The sequence below is a fragment of the Trematomus bernacchii genome, unplaced genomic scaffold, assembly GCF_902827165.1.
Source record: "Trematomus bernacchii unplaced genomic scaffold, fTreBer1.1, whole genome shotgun sequence".
Taxonomy (NCBI): domain Eukaryota; kingdom Metazoa; phylum Chordata; class Actinopteri; order Perciformes; family Nototheniidae; genus Trematomus; species Trematomus bernacchii.
The window spans coordinates 5,421,579-5,443,406 of record NW_022987727.1 but is presented as its reverse complement, the minus strand read 5'-3'; the positions used below and the strand labels follow the sequence as shown (position 1 = coordinate 5,443,406).

The 21,828-nt window shown below is 40.8% G+C and overlaps 1 protein-coding gene across 1 annotated transcript in view; it reads right to left on the bottom strand.

Moving 5' to 3' along the window:
• cntn3a.1 (contactin 3a, tandem duplicate 1) overlaps positions 1-21,828 on the bottom strand; it is an 81,110-nt gene that overhangs the window by 20,171 nt on the left and 39,111 nt on the right. The window contains exons 6-11 of the mRNA XM_034144588.1: positions 18,680-18,883; positions 17,855-17,957; positions 17,313-17,497; positions 13,267-13,406; positions 7,095-7,227; positions 4,237-4,387 (exon numbers count right to left, since the gene is read on the bottom strand). Of these exons, the coding sequence (XP_034000479.1) occupies positions 4,237-4,387; positions 7,095-7,227; positions 13,267-13,406; positions 17,313-17,497; positions 17,855-17,957; positions 18,680-18,883 (916 nt within the window). The remainder of the gene's footprint in view (positions 1-4,236; positions 4,388-7,094; positions 7,228-13,266; positions 13,407-17,312; positions 17,498-17,854; positions 17,958-18,679; positions 18,884-21,828) is intronic.

Genomic DNA, 21,828 nt, shown 5'->3' with positions numbered 1-21,828 from the left:
TGTGACTTCTTGTGGTGTCACAATTTTGAAGACTTTAATTATTTGATGTTAGAAGTATGTAAAACCTTTTGACAGTTGGGAGGAAAATAGATTTAATAAGTATTTTCAGTTGAGGGGCAGAATTTGAAAATCTATTTACATAAAAAGGTATTTACAGATAAATACCTTAAAGGTAGGGTAGGTAAGTTTGAGAAACCGGCTCGAGATACACTTTTTGTTATTTTCCATGGAATGCTCTTAACATCCCGATAGCAATGAATATCTTAAGTGCTTTGACCAAAAATCCATAGAAAAATGTATGCCGGCCCGGCTAAAATAACTGGATGGCCTACCTGCCTGTCAGCCTTCCATCGGGGCACAAACTTATCTCGTGCCCTCATTGGTCATGTGCGCGTTCGTGTGTGTTGGAGGAGGGGCTCTGTAAGGAAGTGGCAGATTTTTTCCGGCTGTGTATTTTCAAATTCTAACGCAGTCGAGCTGGTTTCTCCAAAATTACCTACCCCACCTTTAAGTACATTATGTACCAGAAAGGGTGCACTTACAATAAGAAAAAAACAACAAAATCAATAAAGTGTCAATAAACCTCACTGATTCTCACTGAATATCGGTGTGACTGTACATCTCTAGAGTCTCAGTATCAGCTCTGATCTCCCTAGAGAGGGCATGGAGAACATATCCCTGCAGGGATCAATAAAATGTCACCATTTTAAAAATGAATTCCCTTGAGCCAACAAAACAACCACTGCTTGTCGTTCTTAATAAGTAAGTATTAATTTGGCCTGGTGTTATCAGTTTTTACAAACAAGCAATAACCATTAAGCCTCATGTGCACAGATTAATATTTCATGATGTGAAACAGTTGTTACACTTACTGATGCCACAGTTTAACAGACAAAGGGAGGATATTTATTATCATTGCCATGTGTCGGGTTTCTTGTCTTTAATAGTCATTTTGTCAAAGAAAGAAACTCCAACCATGGTAAACATTCAATGCTTGTGAGAGAAATGTGTTATTGACGTTTTGATAGATGCGAAACACAAAGAGCGTCACCTCTTTTACAAAGTCAAGCGACGGTAGAACATCTATCAATAGTTCATTTCTTCAGCGCAGAATAGTATTGCCAATTTGGTCAAATTATATCCCAGCAATCTTTGATACTGCCTTTCAATTGTGGTTGTAGAACAATTTCCAGAGCACACTGTCTCCTTAGAAATTAAATACCTACTTGATGAATGACTTGCCCTGCAAATCCTTACTATAAGCTCCCATCTTATCTTCTGAACTGCACAACAGTGTAATAGGGTTGAGCCGGTGTTTCAAACATAACAGGTTTTAAAGATGAACTTGAACGCTCCTTTCTAAAAGCTCCCTTGAAGGCGGCCTGGACCTCCCAAAATGATCAAAAACGACTTGCTTGGCCTTAAAGGCTTGAAGAATTAAACTACATTAGCTTTATTCCACAGTGCCCATTCCCCGCGCAGCCGGAGGTATTTTCTCCTGACTGAACCGAGGGCCTTCCTTTGTAATGGACTATAACAAAGAGTTATGGATATGAGATGTCACAGGGATAAGACTTGCCATTAAACTGTGCAGTAGCCTATGTCCAGCTTTCTCCTCGCCAAAGCTACAAAGGGACAGAGCATGATAAAGATGTAAGGAGCATTATCTGTCTGAAATGCTTCCACTCTGTCGCCTTTTCTCTTAAAGGTTGCCCTGCAGCAATTAAGGTATAGGGGAAATCTGTGGCGTACATAAAACTAGAGCAGTGTGATATAATAAACAGGCACTTTACCTCAACCTTATTGGCCGGTGTTAAAGTGAACTACTGGCTGTAATCTAAAAGCCTGCTCTGCCTCTCCGCGGTGCAACAAAAAACTAAAAGGCTGTAAATGAAAAACATTATTTTAACCGCTTAAGAAGGATTGCATAATTAACTCAGTATATTACCGGGAACATGCAGTATTCTAGAGGACTGCTTATTTCATTGCAAAGCAATGAACCTTCTGTATTGGCAACACATCCAGTAAAGCTTAAGCTGTTTTAGTAGCAGGATTATAATTGCATTCCCATTACATGATGAAGCAATACATATCATTTAGCTAACAATCTTAAACACAGTGGTTCAATCTAAAGGTAATATTCCTGAGAGCTATTTCCTATATCCCCTTTTACAATTGCTGGCAGTGGTCAGCAGTAAAATTAAATTAGGGTAAGCACTTTATAGTTAACCTTATAGTTTCCTGCATAAGTGCACAGCAACCGTTATATCTTGTTACACATGCCTGGGATATGAGCTGATATCACTACAACGTGATTTCATTAAGTAATGAGATCCTGCTTTGTTCTTAGTTTGTTGGTGTAGTTAGTTCTCCCCTGATCCAGATCCTTGAAAAACATTATCCCTAGAAGATTAGAAGGAATTATGGGTATTTTAGTTGAGCCAGTGGGATGGATTAGTGTTGTGCCGCCGCTTTAATGGCATTGGTAGCAGCTTCATTTCGATATGGGGGAAAGTAAATGCTAACGAGCCAGGAACAGGGGAATAGGTTGGTGAGAGATGCTGCAATAATGTCAAAGCTGAACATCTTGCACGCAGCTCACTCTCTTCAGGGCAAGGCTGTAACGTCAAATCTCAAATGGGAAATATCGGCTTTATGGGCGCGATTGATATTGTGGTATGGATACGTTTGACCTCCAATACTTAAGAGGATAGGAAATCTGCAAGCTTGGTCAAACATTTAGCAACACATACTCTTGTTGCTGATTGTGCTGCTCCCCCTCAAATAAAACATATCTCTCCTCTAACGGAAATGCCTCGGCCTGGCATCTGTACTAACAATTAGATCGCAACTTTGGTTTCCTAAACATAGCATCTGACAGGGGGAGGCGAGAGATGAGTAAGCCTGGTGCTCTCCCACTGTGGTGGGGATGGATATGCCAGAGGTTGGGTGTGGAAAAGCTGCTGAGCCAGTTGAACAATTAATCCCATATCAAATGAGGAGTCCGGACCCCCGCTACGTCACCACATGTGCCAGCAGGTGTGCTTCGTCTCCTGCTGTTACGTTCCTGAACACAATAAAGATGTTCTCAAACAGAAAGCGGAAATGAATGCATCAGTGGAGCTATTTGTGTCGACTGCACTGGGTTTTAGACAATGAGATGTTTTGAAATGCACACCTGAGAGTTTACACTTTCCAAAAAAAGTGTAATATCTCTCCCTAACAGAGCAACAATTAAAAGTGCACCAGCACATCAGGGTGTTCTCACTGCTTTCAATTTAATTGTGTTGAATGTTTCCCGCTAAAAACTGTAACAGTGCAAATATCATCAAAGGGTGACATTTCAGAAAATGGAGACGTACAAGTATCCAGTATATTTCCTGTAATTGGCTGTTTATGCAGGTGAAACAAGGAAAACACACATTGAATTCCCTTCGAGCAATGACAAATGAAATGAAGGCCATGTTGTTTGATGCTGCATGCTACAATAACTGCGTTCTCCCTGATTGCTGCCATGTGAGGAGAAACTGTATGAATCCTGATCAATCACTGACTTTGCACCCTAGTGCTGCCTCGACCAGCGTTTTATCTTCAGGGGAAGGGTTCTTTTTTCCTTGCCTGATTAACATTTGTTTTTACTTTTTCTCCTCCTCTCCAGTACACAGAGGTATTGTATTGATCTGCATTTAACCTGATTTCTAATAAAACAAGGTGTCCAGCTAGTTTCCCTGGTGTCATCGCCACTATCACACAGTTATGTATGTTCTTCAGCGGCCAGCCATTGATCAGTCCTTTTGGGGGATTTCACCTGCTTCTTCCCTGTCTCGATGGTAGCCGGGATCATAGTCCGCCTCGTGCTCTAATGACCCTCCATGCCTTACATGCTGCTAATGAGCTGATGGATCAGTGCATCGATCCAAGTGCCGCAGTCTAGGAACAGCCAATTACCTCAAGTAAACAGTGCAGAAACCAGCTCAGAGCACACCCGGGAGAAAAAGAGGACAATGGAGTTGAAGGAAGAAATGTCGATAGCACGGGGAAAACTGGCGAAGTGCAGGACGTGTTATGCAATTCAAATTGTATTGTGTCACAATGTTCCTTGCAGTTTGTCACCATGAATACAAAGTAGGACAAAATAAATAACAAGTCGATGAAATACGAAGTAAAGCAGACAAACTAAACAATTGGGATCCGGCACACAATACACTCACTGCTCTGCAGGAAACAAACTGGTACCTGTGGCTCTCTCTAAGGGCTTCTTTCCCCTTCCTCCATGAAATGACACCCCGAGGAGACATCCTGGGCCTGCATTCGATCAGAACGTCGCCGCCTTGTCGGGCCAAAGTCTGGGCCTTCAACAAGTTCTGGGAGAAGTCTGGAGCGATGGCTGATAGGAAAAGAGAGAAGGAAGGGCTGTAAGTATTGTCGGAGAGGCAGGAGGGAAAGAGAAAAACAGAGCTGAGGTTTAATTCACTGTCGGAGAAGAGATAGGAGCAAAGGGAGTAGAGCTATTGAGGAAATGAGAGTGGAGAAGCTTTCTAAAAACATGCAGGTCACTCCATCCATTAGGTAGGTCAGCTCTCACATCCTTTTCTTTGGTCACACACACACGCACACAGACAGGCACACACAACTGCAGGAGAACAGACATGGTGCATCATTATAAGAACATTTGAAAGAATGTGTTTTTTTTCCGATTCCATGAATTTTCTCTAGAAGGACATTATGCATTAAGAATTAAGCTGTGAGGCTCCTAAGCAACAACGAGAGAATGTAAAACAAGAGGGAGGCTTTGTTGCTGCTCCTTTAGGCCTTAATTACTAAGGCGCCGTCGTCTGGAGCTGCTTTGTATGCGCAGCGACTCAGCAGAAAGCTCTTCAAAGTGAACACACAGCCTGGCGCCAGCGACATGGCTCAGCACCTGCCAGGGCATGAGGGTACACGTGCATCCACAGCAATACACTGATATACAGTATGTATGTATTCATGCGTCCATTGCCTATTTCTTGACAGAAGTGTGAATTTACAGTGTATCCTCTAAGATCACAACAGATATGTGTTGCTCTTCTCTTCTCATAACATGGGCAGCTTTCATACGAACTCATATCCTAAAGCAAGAGTTGGAGGATATATAGTTGCAATGAAATCCGTTTGTCCTGATAAAAATAAAACGAGTAACAAGGTACAGAAAACTGTAAATTGATCCTTTAGTCTGTAGGTGGACCATGTAGACAAATTTAGACATCTACTATTTCTTGTTTTAGAGTTATGTTCTCACTCCTGCATGATAAAGAGAAAAATACCCAGATATCAGAATAGTGTGACATGAAAGGATTACAGATTACATTTTTGTTATCATTAGCATTGTCAATTATAGAAGTATAGAAGTACTACAGATATATATCAAAGTTGAAGTCTGTCGTTTGACTATTCTATTCTATTTTATCACTTAAGATTCATCAGTCAGTTTACTTGATTAGGCGATCACCAACAAAATGATACACAACAAGTATTGCAATCAATACTTAATATTCATATCCACAAAATGTTCTTTTACAGTTTCAACATTGCTTCCATAAATTCAGTTACTTTGTGTCCAGCTGCCAATCAGAGTTATGTCTGTTTCTAAACACAACCATCGAAAGCTGCTGTGTCAGAAAGTGGTTTTGACAGAGTGGTAATACTTGTCAAACTGCCTCAGCAAAGTGCTGTGAGTGCTCTACAAGGATATAAAACAAAAGGGCTTTTCTCCATCACCTGGTTATATAAAATGAGTCAAAAAACGGTTTGAAAGGAAATGTTTGCACTTTATTTTTAAGAGATTATTGACCACATGTAAAAGCTAAATTGAGAGACACACAATCACAACTCAAGTCTGGTCTGGTCTAAGAGATTTATATGCTCCTTTATGTTACCTTTGTCTGTTTGTCCGACCATCTGTTGAATGTTTGATATGTATTAAGCCTGAAAAACCTCCAAAGTTGAACTGCCTTTTTTACCTTAACTCTACATGCTGTAGCTTCAGAGTTTAACTTCCATAATATGAGTGTTGTTCCTTTCATCATCCTCGCTGACACTGTTGTGTCTGGTCTTTATAACTCTAAGCAGTTACATTGCACCTACATATAAAATAAATGTAATTTCCTTTCCAAAAGTCATTGAAACTTGAAGGACCTTGACTGGAGTTGGCCTTTTCCTGGTGTCATTCTGGTTATCTGTACTTTGAGCACAAAAGCATTTTATGTAAGGTAAATGTACGTTATTTAAAATGTTTATATTTGTTAAAAGCAAATCGTGACAATGAAAAAGTTAAATGAAATAATTAGTGCAAGAACAAATAACATACCTTGGTTACCTTCCATTGCAGTCAATGTGACCAGCTGACGTTAAACCATATCTCCAGTCAAGATAATCAAATCTATTGTAACATATAGTAATATAGTATAGTAATCTATTGTACATTTACCACTGACTATAGTTGTTTTCGAGGAAAATAACAACCAGGAGATTTTATTAAATAAAATAATAAAACATTAAACATTTTAAGTAAATCCCATCTCAGTGCACATAACTGCTCTCCCTGAATAAACGTAATTACGAAGGCAGAACTAGGGGGCACTTTTGGGCAAGCTACTGGCAAAAGAACTGTTGACACGAATGCTTCAACCTCAGTCTGCTCAACACAGAGGAAGCAGAAACAAATGAAATAGAAATGGGTGGTTAAGTTTGTCTTTCATTTGTACTTTACAGCCTTTTTTTGGCGACTGACAAAAAAAGAGACTGGGGAAAAAGTTTTTGTAAAATAATCTTGTTGTGTTACAACTAGCAAAGTTGCAGGGAAGAAATAGAACGTTTAGCAAACGTTCTGCCAATATGACTGTGGGTGGAGGAGATATGGTCTTCAAATTTAGACCTTTAATTATAGAGCCCACGTGGCTGACTGGTACAGTATCTATTTTGGCAGGTTTCGCAAATGTATCATTTTGCCATTTTTGAGTGTCTATCATGAAGCATCTACCTGCAATTCGAGAAAAGGCATGAGGACAACTCCCCATTTTAGACAAATCAACAAAGTCTTGTGCGTTTGGCCTTACCTACGACTCGGAGCTCAGCGTTGGTGAAGATTCGGCCGTGCTTGTTCTCCGCCACACACTGATACATGCCGATGTCAGCCAGATTCAAGCTGCTGATCGTCAGCACTCCGTTATTCGCCTGGACCCTATCGTGCTAGAGAAATACACACACACAAACATTTAGCTAACCTGACAACAAACAGTAAACAGGTTTAGACAAGGTGAACAGTCAGCAGGAGGCACGAGTGGTTGCCTCTGGTGCAAACATATCTCCAGTACATCCCAGGCTTTACATCAAATCAGATCCTACCATGTGCGGGGACTTTTGTTAGTTTAACCCCTTAGGTAATGCGTTTGAAATGAAAAAACTCAGCTGCATTTATTGATTTTTGTGAGGCCCCTAGGGAAAGAGGAACACATTTCTTTGGTTGAAAATCCTACACCTGATGTGTTACTACACACAAGGTTCAAGGTTCAAGGTTCTTTATTGTCAATCTGACATAGCTACAGAGTAATTATGCAGTTGAAAATCTTATGTCACAGGCTTCTCCAACAATGCAACATAATAACATAACATAATAACAATAAGAGCAAGAGCAATACAAAAATAATAATAGTTATAAAAATGAAATAAAGTTATGATGTGGAATAGTGCAGTATGAGTCTATATACAAGTTATTGGAATGATATATATATATTAGGTATTAGATGCATACTACTGAGTAGCAGTTGAATGTTTGAAGTTGTTTCAACAGTTCAATTTTTTAACAGTCTCACTGCCCGCGGGAAGAAACTGTCTCCGAATCTTCTTGTCCTTGCCAGGATGCTGCGGTAACGTCTGCCAGACGGCAACAGAAAGAACAGTTTGTGGCTGGGGTGATGGGGGTCTTTGATAATCCGTAGTGATTTCTTCCTGAGCCGCTGGGAGTAAAGGTCCTCCATGGATGGCAGCTCCGTCCTGGTGATGTGCTGTGCAGTTTTCACCACCCTCTGTAAAGCCTTACGATCGAGGTCGGTGCAGCTGCCGTACCAGGCCGTCATGCTGCCAGTGAGGATACTCTCTATCGTGCACCTGTAGAAGTTGCAGAGTATCCTGGAATCCATTTTGAACCTCCTCAGCCTGCGGAGGAAGAAGAGCCGCTGTCGAGCTTTCTTAGTGATGGTGGTGGTGTGAAGAGACCATGTCAGGTCCTCAGTGATGTGGACACTGAGGAACCTGAAGCTGCTGACTCTCTCCACCGTAGTCCCATTGATGGCGATGGGGGCGTGTCCCTCTCCCTGCTGCTTCCTGTAGTCCACAATCAGCTCCTTTGTTTTGCTGATGTTGAGATGGAGGTTGTTCTCCTGGCACCAAGATGTCAGGTTTTCGACCTCCTCTCTGTATGCCGTCTCGTCATCGTCTGTGATCTGGCCGATGACGGTCGTGTCATCAGCAAACTTCACGATGGTGTTGGAGCTGTGTGTGGCCACGCAGTCGTGGGTGAACAGGGAGTAGAGGAGAGGGCTGAGCACGCAGCCTTGAGGGGCACCGGTGTTGAGAATCAGGGTGGAGGATGTGATATTTCCCACCCGCACTGCCTGGGGTCTGCCCGTCAGGAAGTTCAGGATCCAGTCGCAGAGGGCGCTGTTGAGTCCGAGGTCTCTGAGCTTGATGGCCAGCTTGGAGGGCACAATGGTGTTGAATGCTGAACTGTAGTCAATGAACAGCATTCTCACATATGTGTTCCTCTTCTTCGGGTCCAGGTGTGAGAGGGCAGTGTGGAGGGTGAGGGCTATGGCGTCGTCTGTGGACCTGTTTGCTCTGTAGGCAAACTGCAGGGGGTCCAGAGATTCAGGGAGGGAGGAGGTGATGAATAATTTGACTAACCGCTCAAAGCACTTCATTATGATGGAGGTGAGTGCTACTGGGCGGTAGTCGTTGGGGCAGGTGATGATTGTCTTTTTGGGGACAGGAATGATGGTGGAGTGTTATGAACGATTATGAACCTGTTCTATGTCTAACATCTTTTCATAAACACCTATTTGTACATGCAACAAACTTTAACTAACAGTTTTTTCTGTCAATCTTGATCCAATATTCACCATTTATGATTATATGGTGTCCAAACAATCCTTAAAAAATATATAAGGGTCTCCGGCTAGTCACTACTCGTGTCTACCTGCTGTTGCGGTTGTGAGCAGTGGATTATTGTTCACCTTACATGCAGTAATTGGATCCATTGTTAATATTAAGCAATACAAAAGGACAGAAGTTTTCGGCATTCTGTGAAAAAAAGGTGGGTAAATTATTAGAGCTTCTGAACATACACTTTAGAGGTTACAGTAACAGGCCACACATTCACATGAGCTATCCTGGCCATTAAAATGCCGTCGCAGAGACCTCAGTGGATCATCCCTTAGCAAATCTGACATTAATCTCTGAGAGGACTGACACCTGTTTATATAACAATACCATTATGCAAACAGAGCACACAGTATGAGCACGCTAGAGTCACAGTTTTCTGGTATACAGGAGCATTTCAATTCCACAAAATATTTATCTGTTTTAGTTCCCTCTAATTATACGTCTATCTAAAGCCTTGCGATGTAACCCTCATTTCATTATATTGTATTAACCATCCAGCTGTACTGTAAGTGTTAATTTTCACCCGTTTATGATGTTTCCAGGAATATCGGAGCAAGTAAAGAGTTTACGCACATGTTGACTTCTTTTATAACATAAATAAATTCATATTTTCAATAGCTGTAGCTTATTATTTTTCAATAAAAGTTGTTGAGAGCAGCATCTGGAGGATATTCCTTAATTAAAACTAACCTAACATCCAAGGTTAATACAGGATAGTATTTTGAAGTACAACTATTAAACATAGCAAAAACATCTTCAAACTCCATAAATCGTATTTTGTTGTCTTTCTCTTTGAATGAAAAATGTATAAAAAGCTTATAAACACTTGTTTTATCATAACAGTGTCATATAGTATGTGTTAATATGGGAATGCTGGACTAAAACAGCTTTGAGGTGGGTAATTAGGGCTATATATGGACATGTTAAGTACCATGATGCAAACTGTGTTCATGAAGAATGGCCTGATCTAATTCTAGCTTCAGCCACTCTTTTTCTCCTCAGGGGGGTTGATAATTGAAACACTGCTAATTTTCTGTGGTCTTAATAGGCCCGCAGTGACTAGATGTAACCCCCCTCTGCTTAACATAGCACTGAGACATTATCAAACGATGGTTAGAATCAAACCACGGAGGAATTAGTTAGGATGAGGCTGAAGCACGTATTCTATTTAATACTCTACTAAGTCTCATAGAATGTAAGGTGGCAGAGTGAAAAAAATTATAGTGTTTGTTTAAAAATATAAAACGCCTACACCGAGTACAGAGAGTAATTACAACACCAGAAAGTTCCTCTCTTCCTTCTTCTCTTTTGACCTTTACAAGGATTTGCACTACATTCTGCTCCCTTTTTTATAGTTGTGTCAATTTGAGTGTGGCAGCACTCATTGTTCCTGCCCTTGATCTTTCCTATTGAGTGTAGCCAGACCTTTTAATGTCACTGACAAAGTAGTCCAGAGGGTCCTGCCGCCAGTCTGTCTGTCGTCTGCAATCATTACAGCACTGCCACTTGAAAAGACAAGGACTGTCCCTTAGCATCAGTCAGGGACACTGCTGAGGACATACAAAAAGGGCTCTCTCTGAGGCCAAGTCTCACGATGGACACACGGCTGACCTGGCGCTAAATCCACCACCAGAGGGGGTCCTGGGTGAGGATGGATGCAGCCGTTTCCAAGTGGGACTAAAATAAGTCCCCAGGTTTTTGGCTGAGACTGGGTGCTTATATGCAAAGGATGAGAGAGAGTGAAAGAAAGAGAGAGAAAGAGAGAGACATGGCGAATGGATGATAGATGGTCCTTTTTAGGTTACACAGTGCAAGGGCCCAGGGGGGAGAAAGAGATGAAAGAGATCTGTGTAAGTGCATGGATTGGTGCCACACTGCACTGTTCTGTACCCAGTGCCCTGTTAAAAGACCCTTAGAGACTCAGTGGTGGCTCTTTCACAATCTCTTTATCACTGGAGACAAATGGCAGCATTCGTCTGCTTCATGCTTATCATTAATTATGCTTGACTCTACTCTGATACCAGCACTGTTTCCAGTTGAGCTGTGAAAAGGCAAAACCTGGGCGCTTTGTTTAATGCCGGTGAGGTACCGATCCCTTTCCTGATTGCAGTAGCTGCACTGAATGCAAGCTACAAAAGCAGCTTCTCCTGAGAAGGCAGCTCCCTGACTTTAGAGGTCGAAAGGTAGACAAATCTCAAAAACACACACTCGTATATGTAAGGGGAGTTGGTGGCGGAGTGGAAAAACACAAGCGTGAGTGGGTCCTTGTTTCACCGGGATGACATTTTGAAGTGACAGCCCTCCTCTGCGCCATTTAATTCCCTTGGAGGGAAAAGTGGGAGGGTAAAAGCTTGAAAGAGAGCGTAAGAAAGAGAAAGCGAGCACCAGAGATGCTGAGATAAAGCGAGAGAGAGGGAGAGGAGGACTGATCCATTCTAATGAGGAATAACAAATGGCCCTCTTGGCCTTCCTCTCCTTCTCCATCTCTTTCTCTACATCGCTGACCTTTGGGTTTGGAAATTGATTTACTGTTGCCGCTGTTGATGGTGGCATTTTGAAAATGCTAACACCCCACCTCATTAATATAGCCACATGTACAGAGAATATGTTACCTTGGCCAACCGCCAAAGGAATTTTCTTATAATGTTATTTACAAATCAATACTGGAGACGCACAGGTGGAGTGATAAGTGTTTTCCGTGGTTTAAGGATGTGTGGCGAATAGAGGAAGTGACCTGTGTCACCGAACTGCCACAAATGACAGAGAGAAGAAATGTTCATGACAATGAAGCCTATTTATGCAGATTACAATTGGACTTGCTGCAGATACAGACTTTGTAGATAACTACTTCTGCCATGTGCCATAATGGGAAGCTGTGTAATCTTCTTCTCTGCGTGTTCATTGTGATTCAGCTCTTTAATTAAAATGCTCCAGTTTAGGAATATTATCACAGCTCTCAATTAACGTTACAGAAAACTAAACCCACCTGGCTTCTTTAAGACATGTCCAGAGAAACAGTCTGGTTTTGAGCTCATTACCCAAGCCAAACACTGACGCTCTCCGCGGCTGTGACTCACTAGAGCCGTTCTTTTTAGGCAAAAAGCACACTCACTCCAGTAGCATAATAACAAAAAAACAAGGCAAATTGCCCAAATTTGAAATGTATTTTGGACGATAAGGCATTTTCACTCTACCCAGAGAGAAGAGACTTAATGATAAAATTGAGAGAAGCAGATAGGAAGGATTGAGAAATAAATGGTTTAATCCCTTAATGATGACAGGCTGTAAATGGCATCACTTTGGCTTCTTTGCAAAACACATACAAACAACCTCCCCCAACACATACACACCCACACATTTTAATGCCAGAATTAGTTACAAGCAAATACAGCCATTTCAGAGTGACATGTTCTTGCCAAGTACGAGCCTGTGAGTTGAAACCATGATGAGCTCCTCAGCAGAATGAATCCAGCAAAGAGTGCAGTGACACACAGTGCATCCTTTAAATAAGATAATGCTGAATGTACTGTAATCTGATCATCTTTCATCCTACACATAAAATTATGTTTATCTCTGTCGACTCAATTGCCTAGGGGCTGTAATGAAAACATATATATTGACTCTCTCCTCACGATAACAATACCGGTTTACAATTCAAGACTGTCAGAGTGAGCCTGGCTTTAGCTGTTTATATGTGTTTGTTGTCGAAAGGATGTCACACCCCTTCATTAAATGTTGTTTAGATTTAAGTCGTAGAGCACAAATAAATAATGTTCTTAGATATCTATTTTGCCACGCTTAGGTCTGAGGTATATTTAAAATATAGACGCATATTCAAAGTAGGGTGTTACCTTGGTTGGTTATTGGCTAATGGTTACACAAGCCAAAAAAACGTTATGACATCATAAAGTGAATGGATGAATGGATCAGGACAAAAGGAGAGCGAATCTTTTTTCCTGAAACTTTCAGAATCTCTTAACGCAGAGGGGACACATGTTTATGTATAAAAGACTTGAAAAAGTGGATTTTGCATAATAGGTGACCTTTAAATTAAGAAAAATGCCTTACTTCCATGGAGTCCAGAGGCTCTCCATTCTTCAGCCAGCAGTATGAGGGTTTGGGCTTGGCGCTGGCTTTGCACTCCCACACCAGCATATCATCAATGGTCTTCTGAACATCTTGAGGCTTCTCAGTCAAGTGCGGTGCAGCTGTAAGGTCAAACACCACATACTGTAAATGAACACTTCAACGCTACACAAACTCTTAAGCATTTCTATTACACAGCAGTTTAAGAATAAATCGATGAACCAACCAAGCGGGCAATTAGTTCATTAAAGAGGCATCCAAGGGCGCGAATCATAGATCCACTTCCAATTAACCCAAAGCTCACCTCCGCTTGAAGAATATATAAATAAAAACAACTGTATAAGATTCACACGTGAACGGATCAATAGGTGGGATGGAACCCTTCACTGTAAGGTTAAGAGCTAAAAGAAAAAGGGTTTGATTTACTACAACCAGTATGAATTAGTTAAACTGAGGAACATTTTTTACAAGAATTTGGAATACTGACTGCAATATATTTCTTTTGATGCTGATAGTAAAAAGCAAGGGTTGTAATTCTTTCTTGGCCATGCAGTTTATAACAAAGGCTATATTCCCTTTTTGTCTTTTGAAACATCTGAAATCCATAGAGAAATGCCTTTATATTTATGACTGTGGACCTGTGGCACACAAATGACTAGCACCTTATCTCTGGCGACAGTGTACGGAGATGTATGGCCCCAATGAATCACACACACATAAATACAGGACGCCCTGCCAGGGTCATGGGGAACAAGGCAGTCTGTGTGCCTGCCAAGCTGTGTTACTTTGATAATTACAACATTGAAGGAATACAATTCTTCTTGATTAAAATAACCTTTTATCTTATCTTTCTCAAAGAAAAGACATTCTTGAACATTATTCACAGTACAGTGCCACTGTTTTGGCCAAACTTGACCCACTTTACCATGCTGCACTGCGTTATATATCAAATGCACCCTATAGGACTCATCATTGCACATTGTATAGCCTAACTGGATGGTCCTCACTTACTATGCGTAGGATGCAGCACTGGTTTTTATTAATGTATAAAGCCATTTTAGGTAAGCTTCCACTCTACATATGTGTCAGATTTGCTCCAGTTTGTGACTCTTACAACCTCAGATCCAGTGCCTGGATACGGTTCCAGGTACCTGCTGTGCGGACTGAGGCTGGAAAAAGGAGTCTTTCTTATTATGGTCCTTGGTCTTGGAATGACCTTCAATCACGCCTTAAACTGAGGGCACTTGTCTCTATTTCATGTTTTAAATTGAAGTTGTCTGAAGTCCTCACCACCAGCTGCTCTTGCAGTAACAAGTAGTGTACTTTTTTTATTGTCCTAATGTGCACAATGTAGTGACTGCTTTTTCGTCTTTTGTTTTCTTTATGTTCTCTGTATTTTATATGTTTGTGTTATGTGTTATGTGTAACGTTGCTGCCTTCTTGGCCAGGTCAGCATTGAAAATGAGATTTTATCTCAATGTTTTTTATCTGGTTAAATAAAGGTTAAATAAAAACAGTGTCATGGACTTTTTAGCAGGGCAAATACTCATCCACCACAGGGGGAAAAATACAGCCACTCCTTTCAGTAATTTATTATGAGCGTCATGTGCAAATGTGTAACTTCTGTTCTTTGTCTTGGAGCTCAAATGGGGATCTACTTTTTGTTTTAAGGGTGACGTTTTTGTCACATGTCCAAAACAGTTGGTGTTTAGAAACCAACTAAAAAGGCACAATCATTAAACCATTAGATGACTGAACAAATGTCTGGAAGCAACAACTGTGCATTTCAAAGTGAATGAAGGTGTTCCTTGCTGATTATTTGCCTTTGTATTTCCTATCTACAGAAACAGTGCTGCATGCGGTGCCTTTCATGCATTTCAGTTCATTCTACTCGGCGACAACAAGCTCTGCTTCAATCAAGTAATATTTTCAAAGCTTACAGAGAGCCAGTGTTTAGCAGCCCCATATGAGAGCAGAGATAGTAAGTTGTTATCTTTAAAACAAGCTCTCTTTATGTTCTTTTAATGAAAAGAAAATGCACTATAAATACATTCAGAATTGAGCAAGCAGTATTGAATTGAAAACATGTGACGCCTTGTTAGCAATATTACAAATAGGACTGTGATGGATTAATATAATGGAGGGGAAGACATGATGCAAGTGGCTTCCATACAAAGTCAATCTTTGTCTGAGCCCATTCAAATGCAGTCATCTGCTAAACCATGATCTAATTTCATAAATCCCCTGGAACTACAGAAGGACAATTAAGTGGGAAATTGAAAGAGAGGCCACCCCTTATTGTTCCTGGGCCTGCATTGGTTGGGTGTCGCAAACACCACATCCCCATATTGATTCTCCTATTCTTCTATAGAGTTGATGGATGTCCCACAAGCTCCTGTCTATGGGAGTTTAAAATGAGATTACAGATTTGTATCACCTGGCGGCCGGCCAGTCTGTGAGGCTTTGGGATGAGACAGGACTTAAATCTTACAAGGAGAAACGCGACTACCACACAACTACAACAGAGGTAATGTGCGGAGGCTTTGCAACATACTGAAGGATCAAGACTGATGCAGCTTGGTATTTAAAAAATGACCATAACTTGATCATGCCATTTTACAATGTTTAAGGCGCTCTAAAACATCCATGCCCAGAGGTGTGAGGCTCTGCTGCTATATGAAAAAGCACTTCCCCTTTAAAGTATACCATGTTTAATCATCAGCCTACCGACAGGTACTGGGAGCATTTCATCATACCCATAGGTGCGGCAAAAACTCAGTATTATCATATCAAAAGCACCCTCCTTCACACAGGGAAGAAAAATCTGGATTTGATGATTTCAGTCAAGCACATCCCTACAGGCCCTCGTGGGCAGACCTCATCAATGCATAAACTGCAAAAATAATGGAGAGAGAAGCCATAAAGATCCTTCATCAAGGGCCATTAAAAGCTTTCTCAGAATATGGGCTATAAGTCCAGTGTTGCTGAGGGAAAAATCACCTCTCCCTGAGAGGTGGCATAAATCTGTGTGCGCTACGGCCCTGTGTTAGCCGCTGGCACAATAAAGAGCTTGTCAGAAATGAACTACTGGTAATAGGTTAATGTATTACCACACTGCACTATATGATGCAGTTCTATATGGGTTCTAATAAAAGCTACAGATTGCATGACAACAAATTAAACTTTTTGTTGGACCCAAACCAAAGCTACACTTTTATTCTGCAAGATTTTCAATCAGGCTCAGTTGTGTTGAACCTCTGAGGCCGTGAATCAATAGGTAGACGATTTAGTGCAAGTCTATAAATGTAGATGATATGTTGGGAAGAAGACTGACAATGTTGTGTCAAATGTGTTTGTTATGTTTATGTATTATGTCTGTCATTTTCATGTTTTTTCACATCTGGTCATGTCTGTTTATTTAGATCCTTCATCTCTAGTCAGTCTCTGTCATGTCTTGTTTTCCATTTCCTGTTTCATTTTGTACTTACCTCTTGTCTTTCATTTCAGGCCCTGTTTCTTCCTCCCCTTGTGTGTTTTCCCGCCATCATCAGTGTCTGCCCCGCCCCTGATTGTTTCCACCTGTTCCCACTCACCTCATGTTTAAATAGTCCTGTCTCTCCCCTGTCCTGTGTCAGTTCGTCTTGTTTGTTTCCCTGAATGGTCGTGCCAAGCCTCAGCTAAGAAAAGATCGCTTTCACTCATGTCAGGTTTTGTTGTTTTGTTAATTTTGTAGGCTTACGTTTCTTTCTTAAGTTCTCTTTTTGTTATGCATAGTTTTTCCTCCTTGTGAGCGCTTTTTGTTGATTTCAGTACCTACTCTGTTAAAAGGAATTTCCTGATCTTTGAAATTAAAGATACCTTTTTTACATTTAAAACATTTTACTGGGTCGTGCATTTGGGTCCATCAGTTTGTGTCGAGTTCCTGACAGACAGGAAGATATGGGCAAGATATTATTTGGTCCCGAGACAAGACGGGTGAAGTAAGATCAGTTTTAGATCAAAGTCAGCGAAACCATCCTCCTACTCACCATAGAAAGACAGCTTTCCTTTAGCCGAGTTTCTTCCTCTGGTGTTTTCAGCCACACATTCATATATTCCTGCATCCTCCAGCTGGAAGTAAGGGATTTCTAACACGCCGCTGGCTTTATTTATGTCCACCTTCCTGCCAAAAGAGGCTCCATCCTGCCTTCTCCAGCTGATGGTTGGCACTGGGCTAAAGGCATGAAAATAAAACACACAACCAGGCCACAAAATGAAAAATACTCGTGAAGATAATCTTTCAGTATCCAGAAATGTAGCTAAGGCAAATAATTTGATATCAGTGAATACAGCAAACAACAAAAAAAGCATGCCAATGTTTAATTGATCTGAAACACTAACTGGTGAGTGTTTATTCTCAGTATTTGGGGTTTAGAGCACAAGTAAGAGTCATTAAAAGTGGAATATTTTAGTCTCCAAATCACTTCACAGGGTCTTCACAAATTACCATGCAGCTTAGATTTGTATGGTAAACAACTAACAGAGACTGTGAGGTTATTACTGGGGAATAATACCACGCAGTGGGACGTACTTTCCAAGTGCAAAACACTCTAGTTTGACGGTTGAGCTTTTAGCAACAGGGACAACTTCAGGAAACTGCACTTCAATCTTTGGCTCGTATTCGCCCATCACACCTGCAGACACAAAGAGAAATACAGAAATGATCCCATGTGTGTCTGAAGGGAATTCTTTCACATCAAGCCTTGAAAAGGTCACAAAGAAACTAAATCAAAACAAAGTGTAGGTCATGACTATGTCAACTCAGATATACAGAAGAAGTATTTAGTTGAACTTTAAAAGACACTTTACTCTGTCCAATGGCTTGGGCAAAAATGTGTCTAGAGAATGTGTCTTCAAATACTCTCAATTATTATAAATTAGTCGTTTCATAAAACATCACTAAATATAATTACAAACCCATCTTGGTTCAACATGATGAAATTATGCTGTTGCCTGGTTAGGTTTACACAAGTCCTCTCTGGGATCACTTTTCCAAACCAGTGAGCCAAATAAAAACCAACTTCAAGTCTCTGATGTGATCGCCTGGATTGTTGAACCAAGAGAATAGAACAATACAGTCCACTTTCTATTCTTTCAAATGTCATAACTCTCTGTACTGTTTGTATTGTATAACAGTCTTTGTCAGAGAATGAGTATTACGAATATTTGAACTTCAAAAGAGCATAATGTTAATCAAACCAAATCACCAACATGAATGAGCTATGTTTGTATTCATTTGATGGCAGAAGTTAGCTAGCAGCTGGTAAGTCGTGCATTTTGAAAAAATACAAATCTTCACTCTTCCCCCTCGTTGTACTCCATGTTTATTACTGTGAGTAGGGCAGAACTGGCTTACCATCAACCCGCAGCACCAGAGGAGTTAGTGGTCCTTGAACACTGCTCTTGGTGACCGTGTTGGTGACCACACAGGTGTAGTTGCCCACATCAGAGGGCTCCACTTTGGCGATGTAGAGGTTTCCTGTCTTCTGGGACACAAACCGCCGCGTGTCCTGGATGACAAACGATGGGTACTCATTGAAGATCCACGTGAAGGCTAGTTCTGTGAACAAAGTCAAGCACAGGGGGGACAAGTCAAAAACACATATACCATTTATATACCATCTACACCCATGTAAAGGTTATGTGTGCTTCATCAGTAGTCTTATCACTTTGGTGTGAGTGGATGCCTTCAGGGATAAAGCAATTAGTGGATTGGAGTGAGTGCCAGCCTTCTATGATTAAAAACACAATTTATAATTGAAGAGCAATTACTCTTACTCACTGTTGGTTAAATGCCTTTAATATAATAACAAATTCATAGCTTCACTTTGTTGGAGTGATGCTGCTCAGAATATGAACGATTGACTTTCAGGGAAGTCGAAATGTACATTCACTGCAGAAATGTTGAGGTCTTTCCTGCGGTGGCCAAATAGTGGAAACAGTCTCAAGTTTTGATGAAACACATTGCAACAATGTCCGGCAAATACATTGCGATGACCAATCTTGAACATCAATGCATGATCTATTATCCCAAAGGATGATATGTTGGTTGTTGTTGTTGTGATTCCTTTCTTATTCAAGCATATATTGAGCTTTCCAACACTTCCATACATGACTCAAAGCTTTTTCCTCAATAGATAGATAAATTGTATTTTTATTGTTTCATTACATTTTGCCCCATTTTATTTCATCTATCATTTCATACCTCTTCTTATGATTTACTTGAAAACACAGAGACATTAGAAGTACATAAAAACAGAAACAAGAATTTCTCTTTATAGTTGTCACGTAGCAGCGGTGGACCTTACACATTTTATTTCCCAATAAAACCTATGTATTATACATCATGTTTTTCAGTATGGATCACTATTAATCCATGATAACACAAACTTCTGGGAAAGACTCCCAATACTATCAGATAAATGGAGTGCAGACAGAGAGGCTTTGCACTAACAATCAGCTGCATTATAAAAAGGAATGATGGTGTTTTGACATATTGACACAAGGATAGATTGCTCTGGACCATATTGCATCCCTGTCCCAAAAGCAATCTTGGCCGTTGGTAAAAACTTGTCTAAACGATGACTCGGCACTACAGTGCAGGGAATAATTGAGACGCGAGTTGGACACTCATCTACTGACTCAGTGTTCTTCACTTCTGCTCCTTAGGGGCCAGGAGTACGTGGAGGCCATGACATACGACTGCAAACCGTGCAAATCACAAAGTGACATCTTGAGAAGTTGTGATGCACATGCGAGAAATGCTCCTTTCAACAACTACTGAGTGGGTCTTTCAACAACTACTGAGTGGGTCTTTCAACAACTACTGAGTGGGTGTTTGTATGCAGACTGGACTTGTAAAGGACGGCATGACCTTGTGATCATCCCAAGAACACACCATGAGATAGAAACCAAGGATCACACAGTGTAATCACATCTGCCTGAATGTTTGTGCCAATAAATGTTTCCTGATTTACAATGTGCTACATTTCAGAAGTTATACAAGTTATATGTACAAACATGTAGAGTTTATGGAGCCAAACTCGGCTGTTAACTACATACAGCCATATTGACTGATGTGAATTGGCTTTAAAGAAAGACATTTTGTGAAATACGCTTATCTCATTGTGACCGAGTTAGATAAGGAAATCAATACCACTCTTAAGTCGGTACAGTAAATATGAGGATACTGTCAGCAGATGGTTAGCTTTCCATACAGACTGGAGATATTGGGAAACACCTAGCGTAGCCCTGTCCAAAGTAAAAAAAAAAAAACTGATACCACCTTTATGGCTAACTAATTCAATATCGTACAAGGACATACAAAAACAACAACGTTTGTGGTTTTAGGCAGATCACAGGGAGAAATAGTTTGTTGCTGGGAACAGTTGTTGTCAGCAAGAGGGGGCTGATGTAAAAAAAATATTCAAAATTCTTCAAACGGAATAAACAACAAAGACATGACATGTTAATTGGTGAGTGGGCTTTCAGAGTTGTTTTTAAAAGATTTGTTAACCTTTGGACAGAGCCAGGCTAGCAGTTTCCCAATGTTTTCAGTCTTTATACCAAGCATAGCTAACTGTCTCTTGGCCTTAAAAAAAACCATGAAATGGTCTTCTCATCTAACACCTCATCTGTGGGCATTTCATAAGTTTAACGGTTTCATGAATGACTTTTTAGAGACGTGATAAGAGGAGCTGCTTTTCAATGTTCAATATTCATCCCTTGTGGTTTCTTCAGCCATGAACTCCATCATAGTCTCCATCAATTGTATCAACCATAACTTCTTGGCTTGATCCATCCGACCCAGGGAGGGAACAGCTGTAATATCCTCTCTCCACTAAATAATATATTCCAGCTCTCATCCTGAAAAGGTCATGTATATTTAATGTCTGTTTTTGAAACAATATCTTCCAAAGGTGCAGGGCACGACAAACTGGAACAACAGCAAATAAGAGGTTACTAATTGGTTAGTTAAAGATTTATGGTGAGAAACGGGAAGCAGGAAATAGGAAGTGGAAAGTACCAATGGTTGTATTTGATGACTTGACTTGAGAGCCTTTTGCAGATGGTGCAGATGCTAATGGAATAATGCAATCATGACTGACAGTGAGTGGCAGATTTTCATTGCGCTTCCGTTTAGCCCTTGTATAATGAACAGGCAGCATCAATTCGCCCTTAATGATTGGAGAGGAGGGAAGATAAATGCAACATGACAGGTTGCCAAGGACATGCTGAATCCAGAGTGGCTCTTGGCGAAGTGTGTACTTTATCAAAGAAAGGTACACGCACAACCGCTGTTAACGTTTGTACTAGTGAGTCTGTTCCCTAGATAGTCGCAGCCCTTAACCAGGGCTACTTATCTGTATTCATAACACACAACAAGTTCACTCTATGAAATGGCTTAGGTCACGCACTTGGGAGAAATTCCTGCAAGCTATGTGTTTTGTTAGTGGCAGACGAACAGCCTCTGTTTTGAGGTACATGCTCTGCAAAGAGAGAACA